The sequence below is a fragment of the Xenopus tropicalis genome, chromosome 9 (genome assembly GCF_000004195.4).
Source record: "Xenopus tropicalis strain Nigerian chromosome 9, UCB_Xtro_10.0, whole genome shotgun sequence".
Classification (NCBI taxonomy): Eukaryota; Metazoa; Chordata; class Amphibia; order Anura; family Pipidae; genus Xenopus; species Xenopus tropicalis.
In genome coordinates, this window is record NC_030685.2 from 43906965 (window position 1) to 43932011 (window position 25047).

The window sequence follows — 25047 nt, forward strand, 5'->3', positions numbered from 1 at the left end:
TTTCAGTAAAGTATAGATCAAAATAAAGCAAACTAAACAAAGAAATTGTCTGCATTACAAAAAATTATCCAATTTCTCCACATAGTTGTAGAAGTAGGAACAGCACTCAAGCAGGGTATATTGGAGGAAAACAAGACTCTTATACTACTAGGAGATAAGAATAGCTGTCTGAAAATACTTGAACTGTATTGTGCTTGCTGGTTCTAAAACAGGGGTCTCAAACTCGCGGCCCGAGGGCCATTTGCAGCCCTCGGTACAATATTTTGTGGCCCGCACCAATGCCTTCTCAAAAGCAATGAATGGATCGCGATTTTTATTGCGATTCAAGGGATAATGCAAGTTATTATGGGAAGACGTTCTGTGTGCACAATTAGCTGCTAAGGAGCTAATTGTGCACACAGAACGTCTTCCCATAATAACTGTTATGATGGCATAACGTAATTTCCGCAATCAGCAGCTCCCGCCCGCCGTGCCTTGCATTATCCCTTGAAAGCCAATTTTTTGTAAAATCCCTTATGCGGCCCAGCCTCATCCTGAAAAAAGTTTTTTGTATCACGGGACCAGAACTGATTGCAGAACCATCTGTTGCTCTATTGGGAACCTGGGAACTCCTCCTAGCTTGAAGTGGAATATAATTGCAAGTTACTGCTTTGCTTTACTATAAGGCACACTGAAAAGAAAGTGACAATCAGCAATGGAGAATATGTTGCAGGTTGCTTAGACATTGTGGAGATACTCCTTTTGTCTGATTAGAGTGACAATCAAGGCCCAAGTTCAAATTTGTTCTGCTTGGCCACTCTACATTCAGAGACAAAATTCTCAAAGAATCGCTGTGAAGTGCTACACTTACAAGACAATAACTCCACTTAGGTATGCGTGTGCCATAGGCCTAAATTACTGGGATTATCACACAGTGTTGGACTGACCCACCAGGATACCAGGACAACTCCTGGTGGGCCCAGGTGTCATTGGGCCCTTCTTCTTCTGACCATTTGAAATAAATGGAAGAATAGATGCTAGCATGTTAATAAAAGAGACTAGGAGAATACAGAGGTTAGGTGGAGAAAGGGGGAAAATAGTTTGGAGAGTGGGTCTATGGTCTAAGGTTTTCTGGTGGGCCCCTGGGGTCCCAGTCCAACATTATTCACATGTCATTACATTTATTCTTCAGGAGAGCAGATATGATGGTGCCAATTTGCATCACTTCATGTTAGAAAGCATCAAAGCTTATACAAACAGAAGGTGAAACATTGGGTGTAATCCAACAGGAGGTGAAACATTGGGTATAATTCAACAGAAGGTAAAACATTGGGTGTAATCTAAACCGGCGATGGAAAGGATGATTTTTCGGCCCTTATTTCCTAAAGCCTTCTATTGAACTAAATTGGAAGGAGAATCAAATCCTCCTGTCTGTCAGGTACCTTACTAGTGAGTTCATCTAAAAATGATATTTGAGGGCTGTCTCATTCCTGTCTGTGGCTGCAGCATGTTTCTGAAACTCCTCTTTATAATATTCTACAGGTCTTTTGACCATGAGTTAAAATATGAATAGCAGACTTAACAAAAAAAGGTGCAGTGTGAGCAGGGCCGCCATCAGAAATCACGGGGCCCCTCACAACTAAATTTTCTAGGCCCTCCCACGCCCCCAATGGCCCCTCCCATCAATACAAAGTACACACAGACATTGGTAGCCAGGGCCCCCTAAAACATTGGTAGCCAGGGCCCCCCTAAAACATTGGTAGCCAGGGCACCCCTAAAACATTGTTGGTCCTCCCCCAAATTACTCATACTATGGCCCGCTCCCCGCTGCTTACTGCTTCCTCCCGTGTCCTTTGGCTCCCCCCCAGCATCCTCCAGGGCCCCCCAAGCATACGGCTGCTTTTTCCAGGGCCCCCCCAAGCATCCTCCAGTTCCCCCCCAGTGTCCTCCTGCTTCCTCCAGGCCCCCCAAGCATCCGCTAGTTCCCCCCCCCCAGTGTCCTCCTGCTTCCTCCAGGCCCCCCAAGCATCCGCCAGTTCCCCTCCCCGTGTCCTTCTGCTTCCTCCAGGCCCCCCCAAGCATACTGCTGCTTTCTCCAGCCCCCCCCAAAGATCCTTCAGCTCCCCTATCACCCTCCAGTTCTCCCCCCAGTGTCCTCCTGCTTCCTCCAGCCCCCCCCAAAGATCCTTCAGCTCCCCCATCATCCTCCAGTCCCCCCCCAGTGTCCTCCTGCTTCCTCCAGCCCCCCCAAAGATCCTTCAGCTCCCCCATCATCCTCCAGTCCCCCCCCTCAGTGTCCTCCTGCTTCCTCCAGGCCCCCCCAAGCATACTGCTGCTTTCTCCAGCTCCCCCAAGCATCCTTCAGTACCTCACCGGTCCCCCTGCTGCTTCCTCCGGTTCCCCTACTGGTTCCTTGACGTCTGCCGATATGTCCCACTGCTGTCTGCAGCATCTGTGCTTTTATAAAGGTTGTGCCCCGTGCGTGTGACGTCACTACGCACGGGGCGCAACCTTATATAAGCGCAGATGGAGCGGGGAGCAGCGGGACATAGCGGCGGACGCCAGTAGTGACAGGGCCCGGACTCGATTAAAGGGGAAAACTCTAGCACGGCCGGGCCCCCTTTAAAGTTAGAAACGTCCGGGCCCGGGATGAATGTCCCCCCAGTGCCCCCCTGATGGCGGCCCTGAGTGTGAGTCATTGCAAAGAATAGCCAAGGCTCTGAAAAGGGTATTGAAACTCTAAAAGGTAGGGGGTTACTGATTCATAAGATGAAAGACCCAGAACTGAGGTTCTCTTGGAAGAGGAAATGATGACTTCAGTTTTCCCTTGCCAACTATGGTAAGTGGAGGGGTTCATAGTGGCCAAATGCTGCATAAGTTGAGTCAGAGGTAAAGAGCCCTTAGCATGGCTAAGTTGCAATGTCAGTGAGAAAATCAAGTATATAAGGCTCACAAGCAGCTATAACTAGCACTTGTTGCACCTGAGAATGATAAGGGCACCAGTATAGAAAAAAATAGACGGCAATAAGAAATTCTAGCTAACCAGTAGTTAACTTTAGGACATATTTCTTAGTTGATATTAAGAGCAAGTGAAGCATGAAGAAAGGTTTTATACCTTTACTCTGTATTGTTTTGAAACGGAAATCAAATTCATCTTGCAAGTCCTCCAAGTACTTCACATCTTGTTCTGTCACCTTTAAAAGAGCAATGATAATAATGTTAAAACCATCATGCTAAATAAATCATGTTGAACTATAGGCTAGTGTCACATGCTGTGTTTTCTTCTTGGACATCCATATGCTAACGTGCAGAAAGTGTACAACAAAACTCACCCCTTGTGTGTACAGAAAAAACACAACATGTGACAAGAGCCTTACAGAAATATTTTTTTTAATTGATGTTCTAAATGCATTAAACATTCAAATTAACATCCATTTACTTATAAACTGGTGCTCCTAAGATAAGCTCTGTTAATGGAAATAACTTCCCTACACACAAATCTTGAAAACTACCCAACTGGGTCTGTTGAAGGTTGTTCCTTTTTGAACAAAGAGGTCTTCATAGATGATAGTTCGATAGGATCTCTTACCAGAAGCCAAGCTATCAAACAATCAAAGGCAAGCATTATTTAAAAAGTAACTGGAAAGTTTCCTCATTACATAACTACTGATCCTTGAGATCAGTTTCAACAGTGCTCCTCAACAAAATGTCCTCATTAACAGAATCAGGATTTATTCTGTAAAGGAGAGTTTTATCCTTCAAAGATGTCTGCAACTTTTATCAGCTACTGTATATACAGACAGAATAATAGCTGCAGCTGGTCCTGTGAAGATAATAATTAGTGTTAGGTATTGTGTTCTCAATATCTTTTTGAGCCTTTAAGGCACTGGTATTGCAAAATTAAGGTACTGCAAAATTGGCATTAAAGTCAGTCTGTATAGCATGTTGTTAAATAAATGTCTCCTTTACTGTGTATCTGTGGCCCAAACTAATTTTGTAGGCACAAATACTTCACAAGTTAGTTTTACTTAGCTGAGTTCCATGATAGGGTGAATCCGCCTAACTACCAGATAGATACCCTTTAACTTTTAAATTGGTGTTCATTTTTTATAGTTTTCAAATTATTTCAAATTATTATTTTTTTATCTAACTTTTTCCAGGTTTTGGATGGGGGAGTCACTGAACCCTGCAGCCAGAAATCTTTTACTCTGTAAGGCTTTAATGTTATTGTTGGTTTTATTACTCTGTTTTTGTTCAGATCCTCTCCTATACATGTTTCAGTCTCTGAAAATACTACCTGATTGTTAAGGTAAATTGGACCCTAGCAAACTGATAGCTGCTGACATTGCATACTGGAGAGCTGCTAAAAAAAAGTGAAATCATTTTAAAACCACAAATAATAAAAAAAATGAAGATCAATTGCAATTGCCTTAGAATCTCATTTTCTCCATCATACTAAAACTTAATTTTAGGTACAAGAGTACTGGCAGTAAAATTTTGTATAGCGTGTTTTTAATAAATGTCTCCATCACGAGAGTTTGCATTCGAGACCATTTTTAGCAACGTGTGCCTACACCCGGGCAGACACAATGCTTTTGAGAACAGGCAAGGTAGAAGGCTGATGCCAGTGGAGGTGCTGATTCTCAGTATCAGTATAAAGGAAAAAGAAAGGGTAGAAACGGGAATTTTGTCATGTGTTGTGGAATGTGTGTTGTCTGTATGATTGGGGCATGCCAGACACTTCTCAGCCACACTATGTGAGTGATCACAAAAAACTGAGACTAAATACACTGGAAGCCAAATAATATTAAATGGCTGGAGGGTTCAGGAATCAAGTCACTCTGCACCTTTTTTTGTTTAACTTTGCTTCAGAGACTAAACTGAAAAGTCAGTAAAATTTTAAAGACCTGATAGCCCAATGGAGGACTGTTAGGAGCTGTGTGGAATCAAACTCTGAACAGCTTCTGAATTTGCTTTTTGAGCCACTGGGGCCTTTTGAGTTGAGAATGCTCCATTTCCCTTACGTCCCATACGGCAGCAACATATGAGATTTATTCTATCTTTCCTGCTACGTAGGACCAGTGGAGAGAACAAGAAAGAGTTAATACAAATGCCACTCATAAATAGGAGTTTACCCTAGAGGTCATTAGTGTTTTTTTGTCCTACCCGCGTGGGAAGTGGATTTGTTCTCCCCTGCCTAGGCTGCAGCCTCCTGAGCAGGCTGTAAGGTAGTGTGAGACTTGGGGGTAGTGACTTTGTTTATATGCAGATGTTACTGATACATTAACCTGTATTGTATCTTTTATAGATGTCCACCCCTCCTAAAGACCCATCTGGGACTAAGAGGCATAAAAAATCTAAACATATTCAGTGCAGAAATTGTGATATTATGCTGCCGGACGGCTATGAGAAGAGATTGTGCGGAGAATGTCTAGCTTCTTTAGCTCAGAAGGAATCTCCAGCTGTGTCTAATCCTTCTCCTGAATGGATTAAAGATTTTATCAAGACAACTATACAGGAAATGCTTCTTCAATTACAGAGTAATCCGACTTCACAGCCGCCCACTTCAGCACTAAGTTCTCCCCCCTATACCAACCCTAATTCATTGGGAAATTCTGATGAGGATACTTCTTCAGAGGAGGAAGATGATTTAGCCTTATTTGCAACAGACAACACAGCTAGATTAATCAGAAGGGTAAGAACTACCATGGATGCTGCTGAAGGGGCTGAACCTCAAGCTTCTTCTGCTAAGAGATCAAAATCCTTTCCTGTCCATCCGATAATGAAGGAGTTAATGAAGAGAGAGTGGAAGGATCCAGAAAAAGCTCCTGCCATCTCTAGAAGGCAGTGCCGTGGGCAAAATTCCACATGAGACCTCTCCAGGAAGAAATTCTTCTCAGATGGGATCGTCAACTCTCTTCATTAGAGAAAGGGGTTGTTCTCAGCAGAGAAACGAAACTACAGTTACAATGGTGGCTTCAGGATCACCATCTCACACAGGGGTTGTCATTCCAACAAGTGGAACAGACAGTTCTGACGACGGATGCATCTCAGACAGGCTGGGGAGCACACCTGAACAACCTGGACCACTATGGAGAGTTCGATCTCTTCGAACTTCAGGGAGATGAGAGCGGTTTTCAAGGCCATCTCGACCATGCAACACCTTTTGAAGGGCAAACACCTGAAGATTATGTCGGACAATTCCACCACGGTGGCGTATATCAACAAGCAGGGGGGAACCAGAGCTCCCCTGTTGAGCAGAGAAGTTTGGAGAATTCTGAACTGGGCAGAAGCACATGTGCCAAGCATTATGGCTGTTCACATAAGGGGGAAGGACAACATTCTAGCAGACCACCTAAGCAGAAAATTATTCAGACCAGGAGAGTGGTCTCTGAATAAACAGATTTTCCAGAGGATTACAGAGATTTGGGGATTTCCAGTCATAGACATGGAAATCCATGGCATCCAGAGAGAATTGGAAAGTGGCCAAGAAGAGTGTGGTTTTCGCTTCTGATGAGGATGGCCAGTAGGGAATTCTGGATTCTACCTCAAGTGCCGAACCTAATAACGCAGGGAGTGATTCTTTGCCAGGATCTGTCCAGACTTCGATTAACTGCCTGGAATCTGATAGGGCCATTCTAGAGTCGCAAAAGATTTCTACGGAAGTGGTTGATATCTTGTTACAATCCAGAAGAGAGTCTACTAACAGAGGGTCTGGAAGGTCTTTAGACTGTGGTGTTCAAGGAAGAAAGCTTCAAACAACCAATCTTCAGTACCTCTTCTCCTGAAGTTTCTGCAGGAGGGGTTTGACAAAGGACTGGCTGTCAATACTATTAAAGTCCAGATCTCAGCACTCTCGGCTCTTTTAGATAAGCCTCTTTCATCCTTTCCTCTCTTCAAGAGATTTGTTAAGGCGATATAGAAGATAAGACCTAAGCTATATCAACCCTTGCCTTCATGGGATCTTTCTCTTGTTCTAAAGAAATTGTGTGAATACCCTTATGAACCCTTGGAAGATTGTTCAATTAAATGCCTATCATTTAAAGTTCTCTTCCTAGTTGCCATTACTTTTGCTAAGGGGATTGGAGAATTACAAGCATTGTCATCCAATGAACCGTACATAAGATTTCTCCCTGATCGGGTGGTCCTAAGACCCCTACCTTTTTTTCGACCTAAAGTACCTACATCAGCCAACTTTAATCAAGAGAACATTCTTCCTTACGTGGATCAAAGGATACAGAAAGAAGACAGTCAGCTTCCTCAGTTGGATGTGGGCAAAATTCTGAGAATTTATCTAGAGCGTACTAAGATTTTCAGAAAGGATGAAAACCTGTTCATCAGTTTTTCAGGCAAAAATAAGGGGCTAAAAGCTTCTAAGCCATCCTTGTCTAGAAGGATTAGGGAAACCATTCAGATGGCTTATATCAATGAGAATTTGACACCGCCATTCAAGATTAAAGCTCATTCTACAAGAAAATTATCTACCTCATGGGCAGAAGTTGCAGGTGTATCGATGGATCAGATCTGCAACTTGGAGTAATCCTAACACCTTTGTACAGCATTATAGGGTGGACATCTTAGCAGCTCAGGAAGCTTCCTTTGGCAGTAGAATCCTCCAGAGGGCGTCGTAACCAGGAAAACCCGCCCTTTTGCTCATCAACTCTCATACATTGCTGCCACATGGGACGTAAGGGAATTAGTAAATTCATACTTACCATAATTTACTTTTCCCTTAGTCCCTTCAGCAGCAAGAATTACCCTCATATTAAAATATTAAGCATGCTTTTTGTGTACTTTTTATTCACTAATGACCTCTGGGGTTAAATCCTATTTATGGGTGGGTTTGTATTAACTCTTTCTTGTTCTCTCCACTGGTCCTACATAGCAGGAAAGATAGAATAAACCTCATACGTTGCTGCCGAAGGGACTAAGGGAAAAGTAAATTACTTGATGACCATTTACCTCCACCTATCTTGTTAGGCTGATGCCACACGTGGCGTTTTTACGCTGCATATTTTCTCAGCCTAAAAATGCCGCACAAGCCACACAGCCCCTGACTATGGCGTTTTTCAGCCTAGTACTGGTGACATAGCAAATCCCATTTCCCATGGTGCTAATAGTGCGAAATAGTAAAAAGCGCAGCGTATTTCCGCTAGGTCTGGCAGCTGCCTTTGTGTATACATAGGAATAGGTTGCTGTGCAAATAGTGGCGTATTTCGGCAAACGCTTAAAAAATCCGTGGTAAGGCGTTTTCTAGCGTATTTACGCATTGTGTGGTTTGCTTCGAGTCTTTTCAAGTTATTTCTATGGATGATGATATTGTGCGTTTTTCAGCCGCCGAGAGAATTAGAAAATACGCAGCGTAAAAACGCCACGTGTGGCATCAGCCTTAACTATAGATGGTAATGATCAAGCAATTAAGGGGCTTTATAAGCTGGCTCCTTGCAACACCCATTTGCTTGATTATTTGGTTCCTGAGCCTGATCTAACAATGGTTTTGCCTTTTTAGAAGTTTTTCCTAAATAAATGTATTTTCCCATCAGCTGGTTGAGTATCTAAGGAGCTCTAACCCTTTGTCTTGGGGAATCAGTCTCTGGCCTTAAGCCCCAAGCTGCTATTTGGGGAAGGTCCTTCCAAGAAACCCAGGCCAGTTATTTAATCTCTTTTTGTCTGGAAGACTGAGCCATATCAGTGAAGGAAAACAAGCAGCACAGCCATGGCAATGGCCACAAACGCATCCATCCCAACTTATGGGCGGGTAAATAATTCTGTGAGAATGGAGTTTGAGAAGAAGAAGAAGAGAGGAGAAAGAGGAATGAATATATTGTGAAAGTGCTTCTATTTGGATTGTTCCAGCTGACAGTCGATAAGATTCTAGCTCTGCAAGATAACCACATACGACGTGTTACATTTGTTAATAAGAAAACCTGCACTGATTTTGTTAAAAATCTTGAACATCACCACAACCATGAACTTTTAAAGGATATTAATTAGTGACGGGTGAAATAATTCGGGCAACAAAATTTGCAGTGCAATTTTATTTGATGCGTGACATTTTTGTCGTTAAGCAATTTTTTTGCGATTTTTTCGGCGAAGTGAAATGGGAGAGATTCACTCATCCCTAGTGTTAATGTGATTTTGCATTATGAAATGGAGAATGTTAAACCTTTGGTGGTAAAAATGTAAAACCCCCATTGTAACCCAATAGGATATTACCACATGGCTCTCTCAATAATGTGAAAAAGTTAAGGTTGTTCATAATGTGGTAAAATAGTTTTGACTGGTCACTTATACCTGGTCACTTATAAAAAGAAAATTTTACCACCAGAAAGTTTAATAAGGGACTTGTTCTTTGATGACCTGGACAGTTTCTGTTGCATGTGTCATGAATATGGACTTTCTACTAATGACTGCAGATGCATTGCAATTTCTGCCTTGGGGAAGGTCATGTTTACTACAACTGCCCAAACAGAAGTAAAGTGCAAAATACTGCCCCTGGTGGGGGGGATCAAGTGAAGTCCGCAGTCAAACCTGTGGAGAAAGCTGGACATGTTCATGTGGAAAGCGGTTTTAAAGCAGTGGTTCTAGAGGTGGTTTCTGGTGAGAGAGTTCCTGGTGATGCCATGGCAGAGGTTCCAGCACCAGCTCCAGTTCCAGCCCTGAGGGAGGAGCCCGCTATTTCAAAATAGATGGAAGAGTCTTCACTTCGGGGTTTGCCAATTGAGGAGTCTGCACCTGCCACCATGAAACTTGGCAGAGCAAGAGAGGAGGGTGGTGATCTTGAAGAAGATTTGTAATCCTCTGTGTTATTTTTTATTCTGATCAATAAAAGTTACATTTTAGATTGATAGTATGGGATCCTATTTCTTTACTTTATGGGAATAGTGCAGGCTTCTATTTTGAGACCACAGTAGTTGTGCTCTCATTGTAAATATTTGGGTGTATGATTGCTCTAAAAAAACAGTAATCTTACCTGTGCACTGTTCTTGATGGCTGCCACTTTATTTTCTAGAACTCTCTGTCTTTCTGAAATCAAATTGGTCTGCAAAGACTTCTCAAATGGACCCTAAAACAATGATCATAATTTTATTTTTTTTCAAACAACTCTCGAGGTAATATTTACTTACTTTGACACAGTCAGCAATTTTGGACCCAATCGTCATGATTTTTCCCACAATGCACCAGTTTTTACTAGAATTCATACGTCATTGCATTCACATTGCAGGATTTCAATTGGATTCAGTTGCACTGCATCTGACTCATATGCACTGCATCCGGCACATTTGCGCTGAATATTAGCATTCTGCTTTACATAAGTTACGGTGTTTGCTTGCATCCATTGCTGTGAATGTTGTCTGCTCCCAATTCTTTAGCTGCGAGTGCACTTCGTCTATTGACACAGGGCACTGAGGGAACCCTGAAGCTAACTCCTGATCAAAAGGTAATGGTAGCTCCAGGGTTTTCACAGCTTTGTTCATCAAAAATGCTCAATTTGGTATGGAAGGCAGAAAAGACTGATCAGTGCTGAGCACAACTAAATGCAAGTTGCAGAGCTCATTTACATGCAAGTGGTTTTAAATGCAACTCACTGCCAGGAAAAGTGTAAGTTGCCCACTGCATCTGTGGACATAAATAAGCCCTTATGTATTATAATTAAAATAATGTATGCTCTAAACAGTTTTCTTTCACTTAGATCAGTCATCCTTAAACTACGGCCCACAGGCCAGATCCAGCCCCCCAAGGTTATTTACCCAGCTTCCACTGCGTCCTCACCCCTGATGGGGAGCTGCAAGACAGAGAATGGAGCAGGGAGATGGGAGAGAGAAAGAGTGGGGGGACGCAGCAAGGGGGGGGCTGGGAAAGGGAGGACGCAGGAGTAGGCTGTTGTTTGACCCCGAAGCAGGGAGCAAGCGGGGTGGGCCATAGTTTGAGATGGGGGGGGGTGTAGATTCAGGACTATAGTCCGGCCCCCCAACAATCTGAGGGACCAAGAACTGGCAACTGGAACACTGGAGTTAATTATGGATCTTGTTTGAATTAAAACAGAATTACTATTTCTAGAAAAAGATATCTGGTAGGAGATTGCTTCCCTTATATATATACAATATACTTCACTTGAACTATATGCTAAAACTGATTTCTAAACAATCATTGCTACTTAAGGTGCCTTTGAGGCATAGGCCACTTGATGGCAATACACCTTTATTCCATTATATGACTATGGAGCTAGTGAAACTTGTGATGTAGGGTATATAATTTGGTTTGCTTGTGTCACTTATGTATGCACCTGTCGAAACATGTAGTGCTATGATGTCTCTACAAATAAACTACACTGGCATGAAGCATAAGATTAGAACCAGTCCCTGGATCAAATTGTACTAAGAGCTATCTTCCATAACCCTGTATTTCCTCACCCCTTAGCACCACCATCTTGACTGCGAATCGGTGCACTCCGTAACAGAGCATTCCTGACATACTGGCTGATAATTACATAGCTTCAAGAAGGGGTTCTATGGCTTTTTTAGCAAGTGAGTGAATACAGAGTTATGGTATGGTATGGTTAAGATAGCTCATAGTACAAGCTGACCCAGGGACTCATCTTGGAGTCAGGAAGAAATTTTTCACCCCTCTGGGTAAATTACAAAACTTCAGAAGGGTTTTTTTGGCTTCCTCTGGATCAACTAGCAGTTAGGCAAGTTATCCATAGGCATAAAAGGTTGAACTTGGTATGTTTCATTTTTCAACCAAACATAATATGTTTGTGAGATGGAATGATGGAAGCACGTCAGTGTTTAAATAAAATGGTGTTAACACCTTAAAGGAGAAGGAAACGTAAAAATGAAGTAAGCTTTATCAGAAAGGTCTATATAAATACAGCCATAAGCACTTACAGTAATGCTGCACTGAGTCCTCTATCAAAAGAAATGCAGGATTTCTTGTCTCTTTTTTTGTAAACATGATGTTCCAGTGTCTGACTTCCAATCTCAGAAACAGCCTTAATTCCTGGGGCCAGAGTCTGTGCAGTTCTCTCCTCTCTCCCCTCTCCCGCTCCCCTTCCAATCAGAATGCTAAGAACTCCCTCCCTTAGGAATGTGTGATGTCAGCTATAATGGCTAGAGACTGCAGGAAGGAAGATACCTAAAATGGCAGCTGCTATCTTAAGCAAATGGAGAAAGCTTCTAAAGCTATTTACTCAGGTATGTTAATGGTTTCTGCAGAATAAATATATTGTTCTGCATGGCACTAATGTGGCAAATGTATTGGCAGTAAAATGACAAAATTACTTTCCTTCTCCTTTATGCACAAAAACTGGATGAGCTTTCAATATGACTTGAAGGAATAAACATAAATGACTCCTGAGCTGACAGGGCCTACAACTCTCTCTTACGGATGCTATTGCCGTTAACAAAACTGTTTTGTAGATTAATATTACATCTGATACTTCCTGTAGAGGTCCAAAACCAATGGTAGATTCAATGATGGAGAAATGTTCTTGTTAAGAGATTATATCCTAAAAATAGCCGCCATAAACTGAATCATAGCAGGTTTTTGTGCCAAAGCATTACCTGTTAAAGGCTGTAATGGCCGAGACCTGCAATTTTAGCTATCTTGTCTAAGCCTCTTTGCAAAAAATCAGCACATCTGAAACAGAAATATTCTACATTGGTATTTCTTTCTCTTATTGGAATGTTATGAATACTTTCCTTGTCTTTTGATGTAAGCAGGTCCCCTTCAGGGATTCATTATGGTGTTTACTACCTGTATTGAAAATCCTGATCTCAACAGTCTACCCCCTCTCAGATACATGCCTTGGGGGCTAGCATGTGACCCTGCATTATCAGTCGTAATTTTCTCTGCTCATCTATTGTCATCTTCCTGAGAAGCAGATACCAAGGTCTCCTTGGCCCAATCCTGTCTAATCTTCTTTTGGACTTTTGAAATTAATGTTATTGGTGGAAATACATATAGGAGACCCTCCAGTCCTGAATAAGTAAATCTGTCATCACTGCTGCTGGGTCTGGGCATCCATTGAACTTTCCTGTTGCTCTTTGATACCATAGGATCTATATGTGGTGACTCCCATCTCTTAGCAATTATCCTGGATATTTGTAAATTAAGTTCCCATTTGTGCCTGTTCAGTATGCTCAGACTCATGAAATCTGCCACATGGATTGGCAAATACATTACTGATAAGTATTTAAATTTGTCTTGAGCTCAACTCAAAAGCAAGAGTCTTAGTGAACAAGATACTTAAAGGTAGAGACCCATAATAGGGGAACATTGAGTGGGAGACCTGGAGGGTGTCCCGAGTTAATCTGGAGACCAGAAAAATTCTCAAGAGTACCCCCCTAGCCTGTACAATAGCTGTAGACAAACGATATACACTTCAGATACATCCCATGTTACTGTACCAATAGTAGTTTTAGTGATAGAAGGAGGAGAAAATGAAGGCTATAGAAAAACTGCAAACTTTCACATTTTAGTGAATGCAAGTCTCAATATAACAGAGCAAAATTAATTGTCGACCTGTAAAATTTAAAAAAAAAAAAAAAAAAAAGCTTAATTATGTTGGTTACACCATTCTGCTCAACTCATTTCTCTTTGTATATATGTATAAAATAATAGGTTACCTGAATAGGCATACTAGCTGCTGCCAGAATTCTTCTCTCTTCTCGCAAGCAGTTTGAAACAATCATAGCCATATGCATTGGATTACCGTGGTACTTTCCCTTCAAATGAAAAATACCGTAAGCATATTAAAGTAACTGACTACTTTTGCATTTTTAAAGATGTTGCATTTTTTTTTTTTTTTTTTAAATCACATATTGATATATAATGATATTATCAATAATTGGCACTGGCAATTAGCTGGAGTCATTTAAATAAAACTAGATTGTAAGCTCTACGGGGCAGGGACCTCCTTCATCTTGTGTTTCTGACTCTTATTGCAACTGCACCTTGTATTTATTGTATTTATTGTTGTACTTTGTATTTATCCATTTTGTATTTATCCATTATTTTTAACCCCCTGTCTGTATTAATGGAAGAAGGCAAATGTCATTCCCATATTTAAAAAGGGAGTAAGATCTCAGCCTGGCAATTATAGGCCTGTAAGTTTGACATCCGTGGTGGGCAAGTTATTTGAAGGCTTGTTAAGGGATCACATTCAAAATTATGTAGTGGAGAATGCCATTATGAGCAGTAATCAGCATGGCTTTATGAAGGACAGGTCATTAGAGATGTAGCGAACTGTTCGCCGGAGAACTAATTCGCACGAAAATCGGGTGTTCGCAAGTTCGCGAACTTTTAGCAAAGTTCGCAATTTTGGGTTCGCCTTAGCTGGAGCCAAATTTTGACCTCTCACCCCAGAGCCAGCAGATACATGGCAGCCAATCAGGCAGCTCTCCCTCCTGGACCACCCCTGGACCACTCCCTTCCATATATAAACCGAAGCCCAGCAGCCATTTTACATTCTGCCTGTGTGTGCTTGATGAGTTAGCATAGGGAGAGAGCTGTGCAGGGGTTTGAGGGACAGTTTAGGTAGCTTTGCTGACTAGTAATCTACTTTCTACTGCTCTGTATGTAGCTGCTGTGGGCAGCTGTCCTGCTGATCATCTGCTGTAACCCAATAGTCCTTGTAAGGACTGCTTTTATTTTCTGATTACTGTTACTCTTCTTTTCATTGTGTACTGCAGCTCCGTCTGTGTGTGTTTGCTACTGTAATTTATAGAACCCAGTGCTATTAGTCTAGCTGTGTTGGGGACTGGTGTGCTGCTCCTAGTAGTTCACCCCCAGCACCAACCAGAGATCACTTTTTTTCATTATTAATTATTTTTTTTAAATTTAAGTTACTGTTCTTTAATGTGTCCAGTGCTGTTTGCTGTCGCTGAGCGATGTTTTTCCACCAGCAATAATATATTCCGTATTCACTACTGCGACGTTTTGTCTTTGGGTGTGAAACGGCTGTAACCTTTACATGACTTGATTGGCATGTAGACACCGGACGTTTTAAAGCAGTTTATTACACAAGTTTAGAAATGTAGTGTGATTTCTGCCCTTTACAGCACAAAACGCAACGCTGTGTCAACAACGTATTTTTCAGAGACATTTTTGCCCTTGATCCCCCTCCTGCATGCCCCTGTCCAGGTCGTGGCACCCTTTAAACAACTTTAAAATCAGTTTTCTGGCCAGAAATGGCTTTTCTAGTTTTTAAAGTTCGCCTTCCCATTGAAGTCTATGGGGTTCGCAAAGTTCGCAAAAGTTCGCACTTTTTGGCAGAAGTTCGCGAACGGGTTCGCGAACTTTTTTTGTTAGGTTCGCTACATCTCTACAGGTCATGTCAGACCAATTTAATTGCTTTTTATGATGTGGTAAGTAAGAAGCTGGACAGTGGGGATGCAGTAGATATAATCTATTTGGATTTTGCCAAAGCATTTGATACCGTTCCCCACAAACGACTGCTTTCTAAGCTAAGGTCTATTGGTCTTAGTGAAGTCATTTGCACATGGATAGAAAACTGGCTACAGGATCGGGTACAGAGGGTGGTTGTTAATGGTACATTCTCTACTTGGAGTAAGGTTCTCAGTGGGGTCCCTCAGGGTTCTGTACTGGGTCCACTTTTGTTTAATTTGTTCATAAATGACTTAGGGGAGGGTATTATGAGTAATGTATCAGTGTTTGCAGATGACACAAAACTCTGCAGACCAGTCAATTCTATCTAGGATGTGACATCCCTGCAGCAGGATCTTGACCAACTGGCAATCTGGGCAGCTAAGTGGCAGATGAGATTTAATGTGGATAAATGTAAGGTCATGCACCTGGGATGTAAAAATATGCAAGCCCCGTATACCCTTAATGGGACTGCACTAGGCAAATCCATAATGGAGAAGGACCTTGGAGTCCTTGTAGATAATAAACTTGGCTGTAGCAAGCAATGCCAGGCAGCAGCTGCAAGGGCAAACAAGGTTTTGAGCTGTATTAAAAGGGGTATAGATTCACGGGAGGAGGGGGTTATTCTTCCCCTTTACAGAGCACTGGTAAGGCCCCATCTAGAATATGCTGTTCAGTTTTGGTCTCCAGTGCTCAAACGGGACATTATTGAGTTAGAGAGGGTCCAGTGAAGGGCAACTAAGCTGGTAAAGGGTATGGAAAGTCTCAGCTATGAAGAAAGACAGTTTACACTGGAGAAGAGGCGCTTAAGAGGTGACATGATAACTATGTATAAATATATAAAGGGATCATATAATAACCTTTCTAATGTTTTATTTACCAGTAGGTCCTTCCAACGGACATGAGGGCACCCACTTCGTTTAGAAGAAGGGAGGTTCCATTTAAACATTCGGAAAGGATTTTTTACAGTGAGAGCTGTGAAGTTCTGGAATTCCCTCCCCGAATCGTGCTGGCTGATACATTATATAACTTTAAGAAGGGGCTGGATGGATTCTTAGCAAGTGAGGGAATACAGGGTTATGGGAGATAGCTCTTAGTACTAGTTGATCCAGGGACTGGTCCGATTGCCATCTTGGAGTCAGGAAGGAATTTTTTCCCCTCTGCGGCAAATTAGAGAGGCTTCAGATGGGGTTTTTTGCCTTCCTCTGGATCAACTAGTAGTTAGGCAGGTTATATATAGGCATTATGGTTGAACTTGATGGACGTATGTCTTTTTTCAACCCAACTTACTATGTTACTATGTACAGCGCTGCGTACATAAGTAGCACTTTATAAATAAAGATATACATACATACATACAACTAGGGTGCTACAAATCTCACTAAAGTGATAGATTCTTGTATGTGACGTCCCTCTGCTTTTGTTCACCACCCTATATATAAAGCAGGAGGATTTCTCAAAATCCATCACTTCACAATGGAACAAGGTAAGGATGAGACTGCATCACACTGTGAATCTAAAGTATGTTGGGAAATGGTTACAAAAAAATCAGTTCAGATAGTGTTTATGCACCTTTTTTTACATAAGCCCAACTGAATGCATTAGACTTGCCGAGCATTAGACTTGCTAGCAACGCATCCTGGGTTTTTGGTCCTTGGGATTGTTTATCTTTATTTGTATGGAGCCTTTAGTACTTTATTACTTTAAAGTACTTTATTAGTACTTTAGTACTTATCTGTCTGCCTTCAAAGCATTGAGGGAAACAGTGTATATGGGCCCCACACAACACAGGATTTTTATGGATGTTTGTGGTAGGTGGAAGTTAGTTTAGGTTTAGTTGTTAGTGTCAGGTAATGGGGACCCAACACTGGTTTTTGAAGCACCTGGGCTCAGAGGCAGGCCACACTGGTGTCTGCTGGGGTAGAAGCTGCAGGGCAGACCTGTTGCAGAGTGGACTTGTGGCTGCACAGCAGGGTGGGATCAGCTGCTGCATCACCTCCTTATGCATTGCAATTCCCCTGAGCTGCATCTTTTGTTATATTCCTAAGCTATAACCCATGTTACACATATAAAGTACCTACAGAAATGCAGCTGAATTACAAAGTGAGTTACTCTTTTGCTGGACTATCTGGAATCTGCAGGTAACTAGCGATGGGTGAAATAATTCATCAGACGTGGATTTGCAGCAAATTTTCACGTTTTGCCATTGGCGGATATTTTGGTGAACCAGGTGTCAAAATTCGCCATGCGCCAAAAATTGTCGCGTGTGTAAAAAATTGATACACATAAAGAAAAATGTTAGCCGCAAAACTTTTATGTGCGACATCTTTGCCGTTTTGCGAATCTTTTGCAAGTTTAGCTAATTTTTCTGAAAAGCTAAATGGAACAGATTCGCTCATCACTACAGGTAATTACTATAAGAAGCTTATGTAGAGAGACTATAAAGTAATTACAAGGAAAGTTACTTCTATACCCTGCATGAGGGCCACATTTGCTAAACAAATGTCTGCTGCCTAAAGCCAGGCACTGCCTACGGGAATAGGCTATAAATTCTAACTACATTTATGTTCCTGTTGATTAGTTATAACTTGCCATTTGCATAAAAATTGATTGCCAATCAAGTTTGGTTGTATCATTACCTGCTTGTGTGCTTACTGGTCCCATGCTTTGGGACACACCATTCTGAACTTATTTTTAGCCTGTGTGCACAACTGAGGAAAAAACTAGTGAAGGCTTCTTTTTTAAAAAACCCATTCTAATCATATAAATACTGATGCATGGGTCACTCAGGAGGAAATTCAAAAGAGAATTAAAAGGACCAGATAGTATTTACATACATTTTTAGGATACAAGTCTGGCATAGTGCAGAGAGACTGGCAAATTGTTTATGTGGTGCAGCTATTCAAAAATAGCCATTCTCAGCCTGAAAACTATAGGCTTGTTAGTCTGTCATCTGGCATATGAAAATTTTTGGAAGGGAAATTAGGAAGAAGATAGTTGAAAAAAATTGCAAATCAAAATACAAAAATTCGACTCTGGGGTGGCAGTGGATGTTATCTACTAAGGGCTGTGACAAACGGAGAGATTAGTCGCCGCACGACAAATCATCTCCCTTGTTGTGGGCGACTAATCTCCCCAAAATTCCATCCCACCGGCTAGAATGTAAATCGCCGGTGGGATGGCATACGCGGCGCTGCGATTAGCCGAAGTCACGGGGGTTTCCTCTCAAGGCCATTTACATTCTAGCCAGTGGGATGGCATTTTGAGGAGATTAGTCACCCACGACAAGGGAGATTTGTCGCGCAGCACCTAATCTGCCTGTGTGTCACAGCCCTAACAGTTTTTTAAAGCATTTGAAACTGTACTTGCACAGAAGGTAAAATTAACGAACATTGGCCTGAAACATAATATTTGTGCTTGGATAGAGATCTTTCTGAAGGATAGGTTACAAAAGAGTGGTGGTAAATGAAACAAAAAAAGGGCATTAACTCAGGGATGAAAATATAGTTTTGCCTCTTATAGGCCTCCAGTAAGGCCTTGCCTAGAGTATGCAGTGCATATTTGGACTCCAGTCCTTAAGAAGAATATTAATGAGCTGGATAGACTTGCAACTAAACTGGTAAAGAGGATGGAAGATTTGAACTTTGAGGGTAGATTGTCATGGTTGGGGTTGTTTTCTCTGGAAAAATTATGCTTGCAAGGGGATGTTCTTTTTTCCCATAAAAACAATCAACACACCAGAGGTCACCCCTTTAGAGTAGAGGAACGGAGCTTCCATTTGAAGCAGCGTAGGTGGTTTTTCACGGTGAGGTCAGTAAGGTTGTGGAATGCCCTTCCTAGAGATGTGGTAATGGCAGATTCTGTTAATGCCTTTAAAGGAACAGTAACATCAAAAAATTAAAGTGCTTTAAAGTAATTAAAATATAATGTGCTGTTGCTCTGCAAAAAAATGGTGTTTTTGCTACAGAAAAGCTACTATATAAATAAGCTGCTGTGTAGCCATGGGGGCAGCCATTCAAGCTGGAAAAAAGGAGAAAAGGCACAGGTTACATAGCAGATAACTAGTAGATAAGCCCCATATAATGGGAGTTTATCTGTTATCTGCTAAGTTACCTGTGCCTTTTCTCCTTTGAATGGCTGCCCCCATGGCTACACAGCAGCTTACTTATATAAACTATAGTAGTGTTTCTGAGGCAACCACACCAGTTGTAGAAATGCAGGGCAACAGTACATTATATTGTCATTACTTTTATACACTTTAATTTTTTGGTGTTACTGTTCCTTTAAGAGGGGCCTGGATGAGTTCTTGAACAATCAGAATATCCAAGGCTATTGTGATACTAATATCTACAGTTAGTATTAGTGATTGTATATATAGTTTATGTATGTGAGTGTATAGATGGTAAGTATAGGTTGTGTGTGCTGGGTTTACTTGGATGGGTCGAACTTGATAGACTCAGGGCTTTTTTCAACCCTATGTAACTATGTATCTAACTATAACTATATAATACTGTAACTCTTTACAAATATATTAGAGGGCAATTTAGACAGACAGGGGGTATTTTTCCCATAAGCCCAGAGCCCACCCCTTTAGATTAGAGGAAGAGAACTTTCATTTGAAGCAGAGTAGGTTGTTTTTCACAGTAAGGGCAGTGAGGTTTTTGGTGTTCTGCCAGGTGACGTTGTGACTGCAGATTCTGTTAATGCCTTTAAGAGTGGCTTGGATGATTACTTGAACAATCATAAAACTGTTTAGTATAAATATTGGTATATATATATATATATATATATATTTATTTGGAAGAGTTGAAGTTGATAGACTTTGGTCTTTTTAAATGATTACTTCCAGGAAAGGTTGCAGGTAGTGCTGATATCTGCTATTGGATGTAAGAAATCGTGTATCTTGGGTGACAACTGGAGAGGCACCTAGTTACAAGAGTACAGAGGTAGCCCTCCATCTAACATTAATGGAGTTGTTGGTGGCACAGTTTCATAGTACAGGTATAGGACCCGTTATCCAGAATGCTCAGTACCAAGGGTATTCCGGATAAGGGATCTTTCCATAATTTGGATCTCCATACCTTAAGTCTACTAAAAAATCAACAAAACACTAATTAAACCCAGTAGGATTGTTTTGCATCCAATATGGATTATTTATCTCTTAGTTGGGATCATGTACAAGGTACTGTTTTGTTATTACAGAGAAAAAGGAAATCAGTTTTAAAACTCTGAATTATTTGATTAAAATGTAGTCTATGGGAGATGGACTTTCCGTAATTTGGAACTTTCTGGATAAGTTATCCCATACCTGTACTAGAATCAAAGGGGAAAGGGGAGGATTTGGGCTGCTAATGATGAGTTCTGTTTGTCACTCATATATGGGTTGCCGTTTGCCCAAAGCACATTTTGTCTACAAAAATACAATTTATATACAAAAAAAAAAATACCCAGTTCACAGAATTTATGTTAGGACATATACACCGGTAAAAAATATACAAAATATATATTTCTAGTGAAGAATGAGAACAAAATCAATTTTGTGTACAAAGGATATTATTATATTACAAATTAGTGATGAGGATACTGTCTGGCCTGCTAAAGAGCCCCTCTAATGTCTGCTGTGTTGTAGGTTTTTAAACAGAAGGTCTTCCGAATCGATAAATATAGTCCTGTACTGATGCTGTGCCATAATACTGATGTAATGATATTTCTAGCGATTTTGTTCCTGATAATGAGCTTTAAAGAAAACAAAACAAAAAACATTAATATGATAATTTAAGTTGAGATGCTATTCCTATTATCTCCCAGCCTAACCCATCATTATGATAGGCCTAATATCCCCTCATTAACATACAAGTCAATAAAACACAATATCTTAATTCTATCATATTAACCCCCCCCCCTAATATTAGCAGCATACCTACTTATGGTGAAGACACACGAAGCTACTAAACACAGAGAATTGCCTCTGCTAAAACACACATAGAGACAATTAACAGTAAATTATCAGCATTGTCTATTTTAGTAGCCACTACAAGTAGCTGCTACTATTAGCTCCATGTGTCTTCCCCCTTATGGGTGAGGGGCCTGTTGCCATTCTGATTAAGAGACAGGATAGCCGGTATGTGATATTTGAGCATTCAGCTTTCTTTTAGACAGAGGAGAAACTGCACACAGACACCATGCTTCTCTTCCTTCAGGAAGTCTCAATTTTATTAACACTTCTGCATTAACAAACAGACATTGTGTCACGTGACACCAGATCAGTGTGAGATCTGTATGAGAGCACATATATTATTGCATATCTTAACACCCCCACTTGCTCTCATACTACAGAAAGACTTATTTATCATAACTTTATAATACACTGGTTCATTCACCAAATATGTAATTTGTAAACTCTTCCAGTTTAAACTTTGTTACTGGTTTAGTCATAACATCTGCTACCATTTTGTTTGTGGAACAATACTCTAGGGCAGCGTTTTTCAACCACTGTTCCGCGGCACACTAGTGTGCCGCGAGATGTTGCCTGGTGTGCCGTAGGCAGGGCACCAATGTACTAGGGGGGCACTGCTCTTGGCACCAATGTACTAGGGGGGCACTGATGCTGGGCACCAATGTACTAGGGGGGCACTGCTCTTGGCACCAATGTACTAGGGGGCACTGCTGCTGGGCACCAATGTACTAGGGGGGCACTGCTGCTGGGCACAGAGTTACATTTTTTAACATTTTCTAATGGTGGTGTGCCTCGTGATTTTTTTCATGAAACAAGTGTGCCTTTGCCCAAAAAAGGTTGAAAAACACTGCTCTAGGGCACTGCTGTCCAACTTCTGTGGTGCCGAGGGCCGGAATTTCTCTTGCATACATAGTGGAGGGCCGTTAATGGAAGCCAGTTTTGGCCACTCCCCCATTTTAAACCACACCCACTTCAAACCACTCCCATTTTATCACAATGGTCGCTGCAGGGATATCAACCATCATTTATATGTTAAAGAATTATATTATGACACCCTTAAATCCATGTGCCTCCTCCTCCCCTGTGGATAACACAGCAACCCCCAGCATATAATTACACACCTTAGGGACCATTTAATGGTTATTTCCAACTGCTAACAAACTCCCAGAACAAACCCCTGCCAGGTTCACCTCCCACAGGCAGCATAGGGTAGGCAGAGTATGGCACACACAGGCAGCACTCTGCCTGTCCTATGCTGCCTGTGTGTGCCATACTCTGCCTGTCCTATGCTGCCTGTGGGTGCCATACCCTCCCTGCCCTATGCTGCCTATGTGCCATACCCTCCGTGCCCTATGCTGCCTGTGTGTGCCATACTCTGCCTGCCCTACCCTGCCTGAGGTGTGAAGAAATGAACAATGGGAGTGATTACAGCCTGAGCCTGAGGTGTGAACACTGCAGGGGGTGAACAATGCAGGTATTAAAAGGTGTGAAAAACACAGGGGATTACATTTTTAAACAATACAGAGGGATTACAGCCTGAATCTGAGGTGAGAACCATGCAGGGGGGCAGTTAATCACAGTACTGATACCATTTAATGCTTACTCAAAGGTAAGCCATCAAAGCAGCCAGACAGGTGGGGGGCCACACAGAGGGGGGTCATGGGCCGCATGCGGCCCGCGGGCCGCCAGTTGGACAGCACTGTGTTAAAGAATTATATTATGTCATATTAAGACATACCCTTAAATCCATATGCCTCCTCCCCTGTGGATAGCACAGCAACCCCCAGCATATAATTACACACCTTAGGGACCATTTAATGGTTATTTCCAACTGTTAACAAACTCCCAGAACAAACCCCTGCCAGGTTCACCTCCCACAGGCAGCATAGGGCAGGCAGAGTATGGCACACAGAGGCAGCATAGGGTAGGCAGAGTATGGCACACACAGGCAGCACTCTGCCTGTCCTATGCTGCCTGTGTGTGTGTGCCATACTTTGCCTGTCCTATGCTGCCTGTGTGTTCCATACCCTCCCTGCCCTATACTGCCTATGTACCATACTATGCCTACCCTATGCTGCCTGTGTGTGCCATACTCTGCCTGCCCTATGCTGCCTGTGTGTGCCATACTCTGCCTGTCCTATGCTGCCTGTGTGTACCATACTATGCCTACCCTATGCTGCCTGTGTGTGCCATACCCTCCCATACCCACACAGAGGGGGGTCGAGGGCCGCATGCGGCCCGCGGGCCGCCAGTTGGACAGCCCTGCTCTAGGGTTATCTTACCCTCACTCAGCACAGATCTAAGAAAATGATATGTTTACACCTTTGACGCGAAACTGGATTCTTTGCGAGTGTTATTGCACCTTGATTATCTTCAAAACTTTTTACTGGCTCATATTGACATTCGCTGTCCATTTCTTTGAGCAACTGTACAAGGTACAAACTCTCCTGTGTAGTAGCAGCTAATGCTATATATTCGGCCTCACAGGAAGATACAACAGTGGGTTGTTTCTTTGACTTCCAAGAAATCAATGGGCCATTCTTGGTTAGACTAAAACAATATCCCGTTGTGCTTCTTCTATCATTTAGGTCTGAAGCCCATCTAGCATCACTATATGCCTCAAGTTTTAGGTTCTCTTTACATTTTCTGTAACACAACTCAAAATCAATAGTACCTTTTAAGTATCTCATCACATGTTTAGCAATAGTCCAATGCGGTTCATTTGGCTCTGAAAAGTGTTGTGGCAGTTTGCTTATCACCCAGCTCAAATCTGGTCTTGTACATATTGTCACATAAATTAAACTGCCTACTACCTCCAGATACCTTTTAGCATCTGTGGGGTCACTTTTGTCATTAAACTCCAGTCTTTGCTCACAAGGAGTCGATCTTGGTTTACAATCTGACATACCAAATTTTTCAAGTATTTTTGATTTATATTTCTTTTGATTCATCTTTATCACTTCTTCAGTTTGTTCAAAATTTACACCTAGAAAATACTTAAGCTTGCCAAGATCTTTAATTTTGAGTCTTGTAGCGAGCATTGCTTTCACATCATTGAGTAGTGTTTCATTACTGGCAGCAATAATAAGATCATCAACCCATATCAATAGTATTACTCTCTCATTTCCAGACTGTATACACACAATGGTCTACTGAATTCTGTACAAATCCACTTGTGCATAGGTAGTTATGTAACATTTTATTCCAATTTCTACCTGATTGTTTTAGACCAGGGCTGTCCAACTGGCGGCCTGCGGGCCGCATGCGGCCCTCGACCCCCCTCTGTGTGGCCCATCACCTGTCTGGCTGCTTTGATGGCTTAACTTTGTGTAAGCTTTAAATGGTATCAGTACTGAGATTAACTGGCCCCCTGCATGGTTCTCACCTCAGATTCAGGCTGTAATCCCTCTGTATTGTTTAAACATGTAATCCCCTGTGTTGTTCACACCTTTTAATCCCTGCATTGTTCACCCCCTGCAGTGTTCACATCTCAGGCTCAGGCTGTAATCACCCCCATTGTTCACCTCTTCACACCTCAGACATTGTATGTACTGCCTGGCCTATGCTGCCTGTGTATAGGCAGCATAGGGTAGGCATAGTATGGGACATAGGCAGCATAGGGCAGGGAGGGTATGGCACACACAGGCAGCATAGGGTAGGCATAGTATGGTACACACAGGCAGCATAGGACAGGCAGAGTATGGCACACACAGGCAGCATAG

General features: G+C 42.0%; 1 protein-coding gene across 3 annotated transcripts in view; it reads right to left on the reverse strand.

Annotated features, from left to right (window-relative positions):
- stat4 (signal transducer and activator of transcription 4) overlaps positions 1-25047 on the reverse strand; it is a 284828-nt gene that overhangs the window by 185751 nt on the left and 74030 nt on the right. For all 3 annotated transcript variants that reach the window (XM_031893222.1, XM_031893223.1, XM_031893221.1), the window contains exons 4-6: positions 13611-13709; positions 9953-10045; positions 3095-3173 (exon numbers count right to left, since the gene is read on the reverse strand). In XM_031893222.1, coding sequence (XP_031749082.1) covers positions 3095-3173; positions 9953-10045; positions 13611-13709 — 271 coding nt within the window. The remainder of the gene's footprint in view (positions 1-3094; positions 3174-9952; positions 10046-13610; positions 13710-25047) is intronic.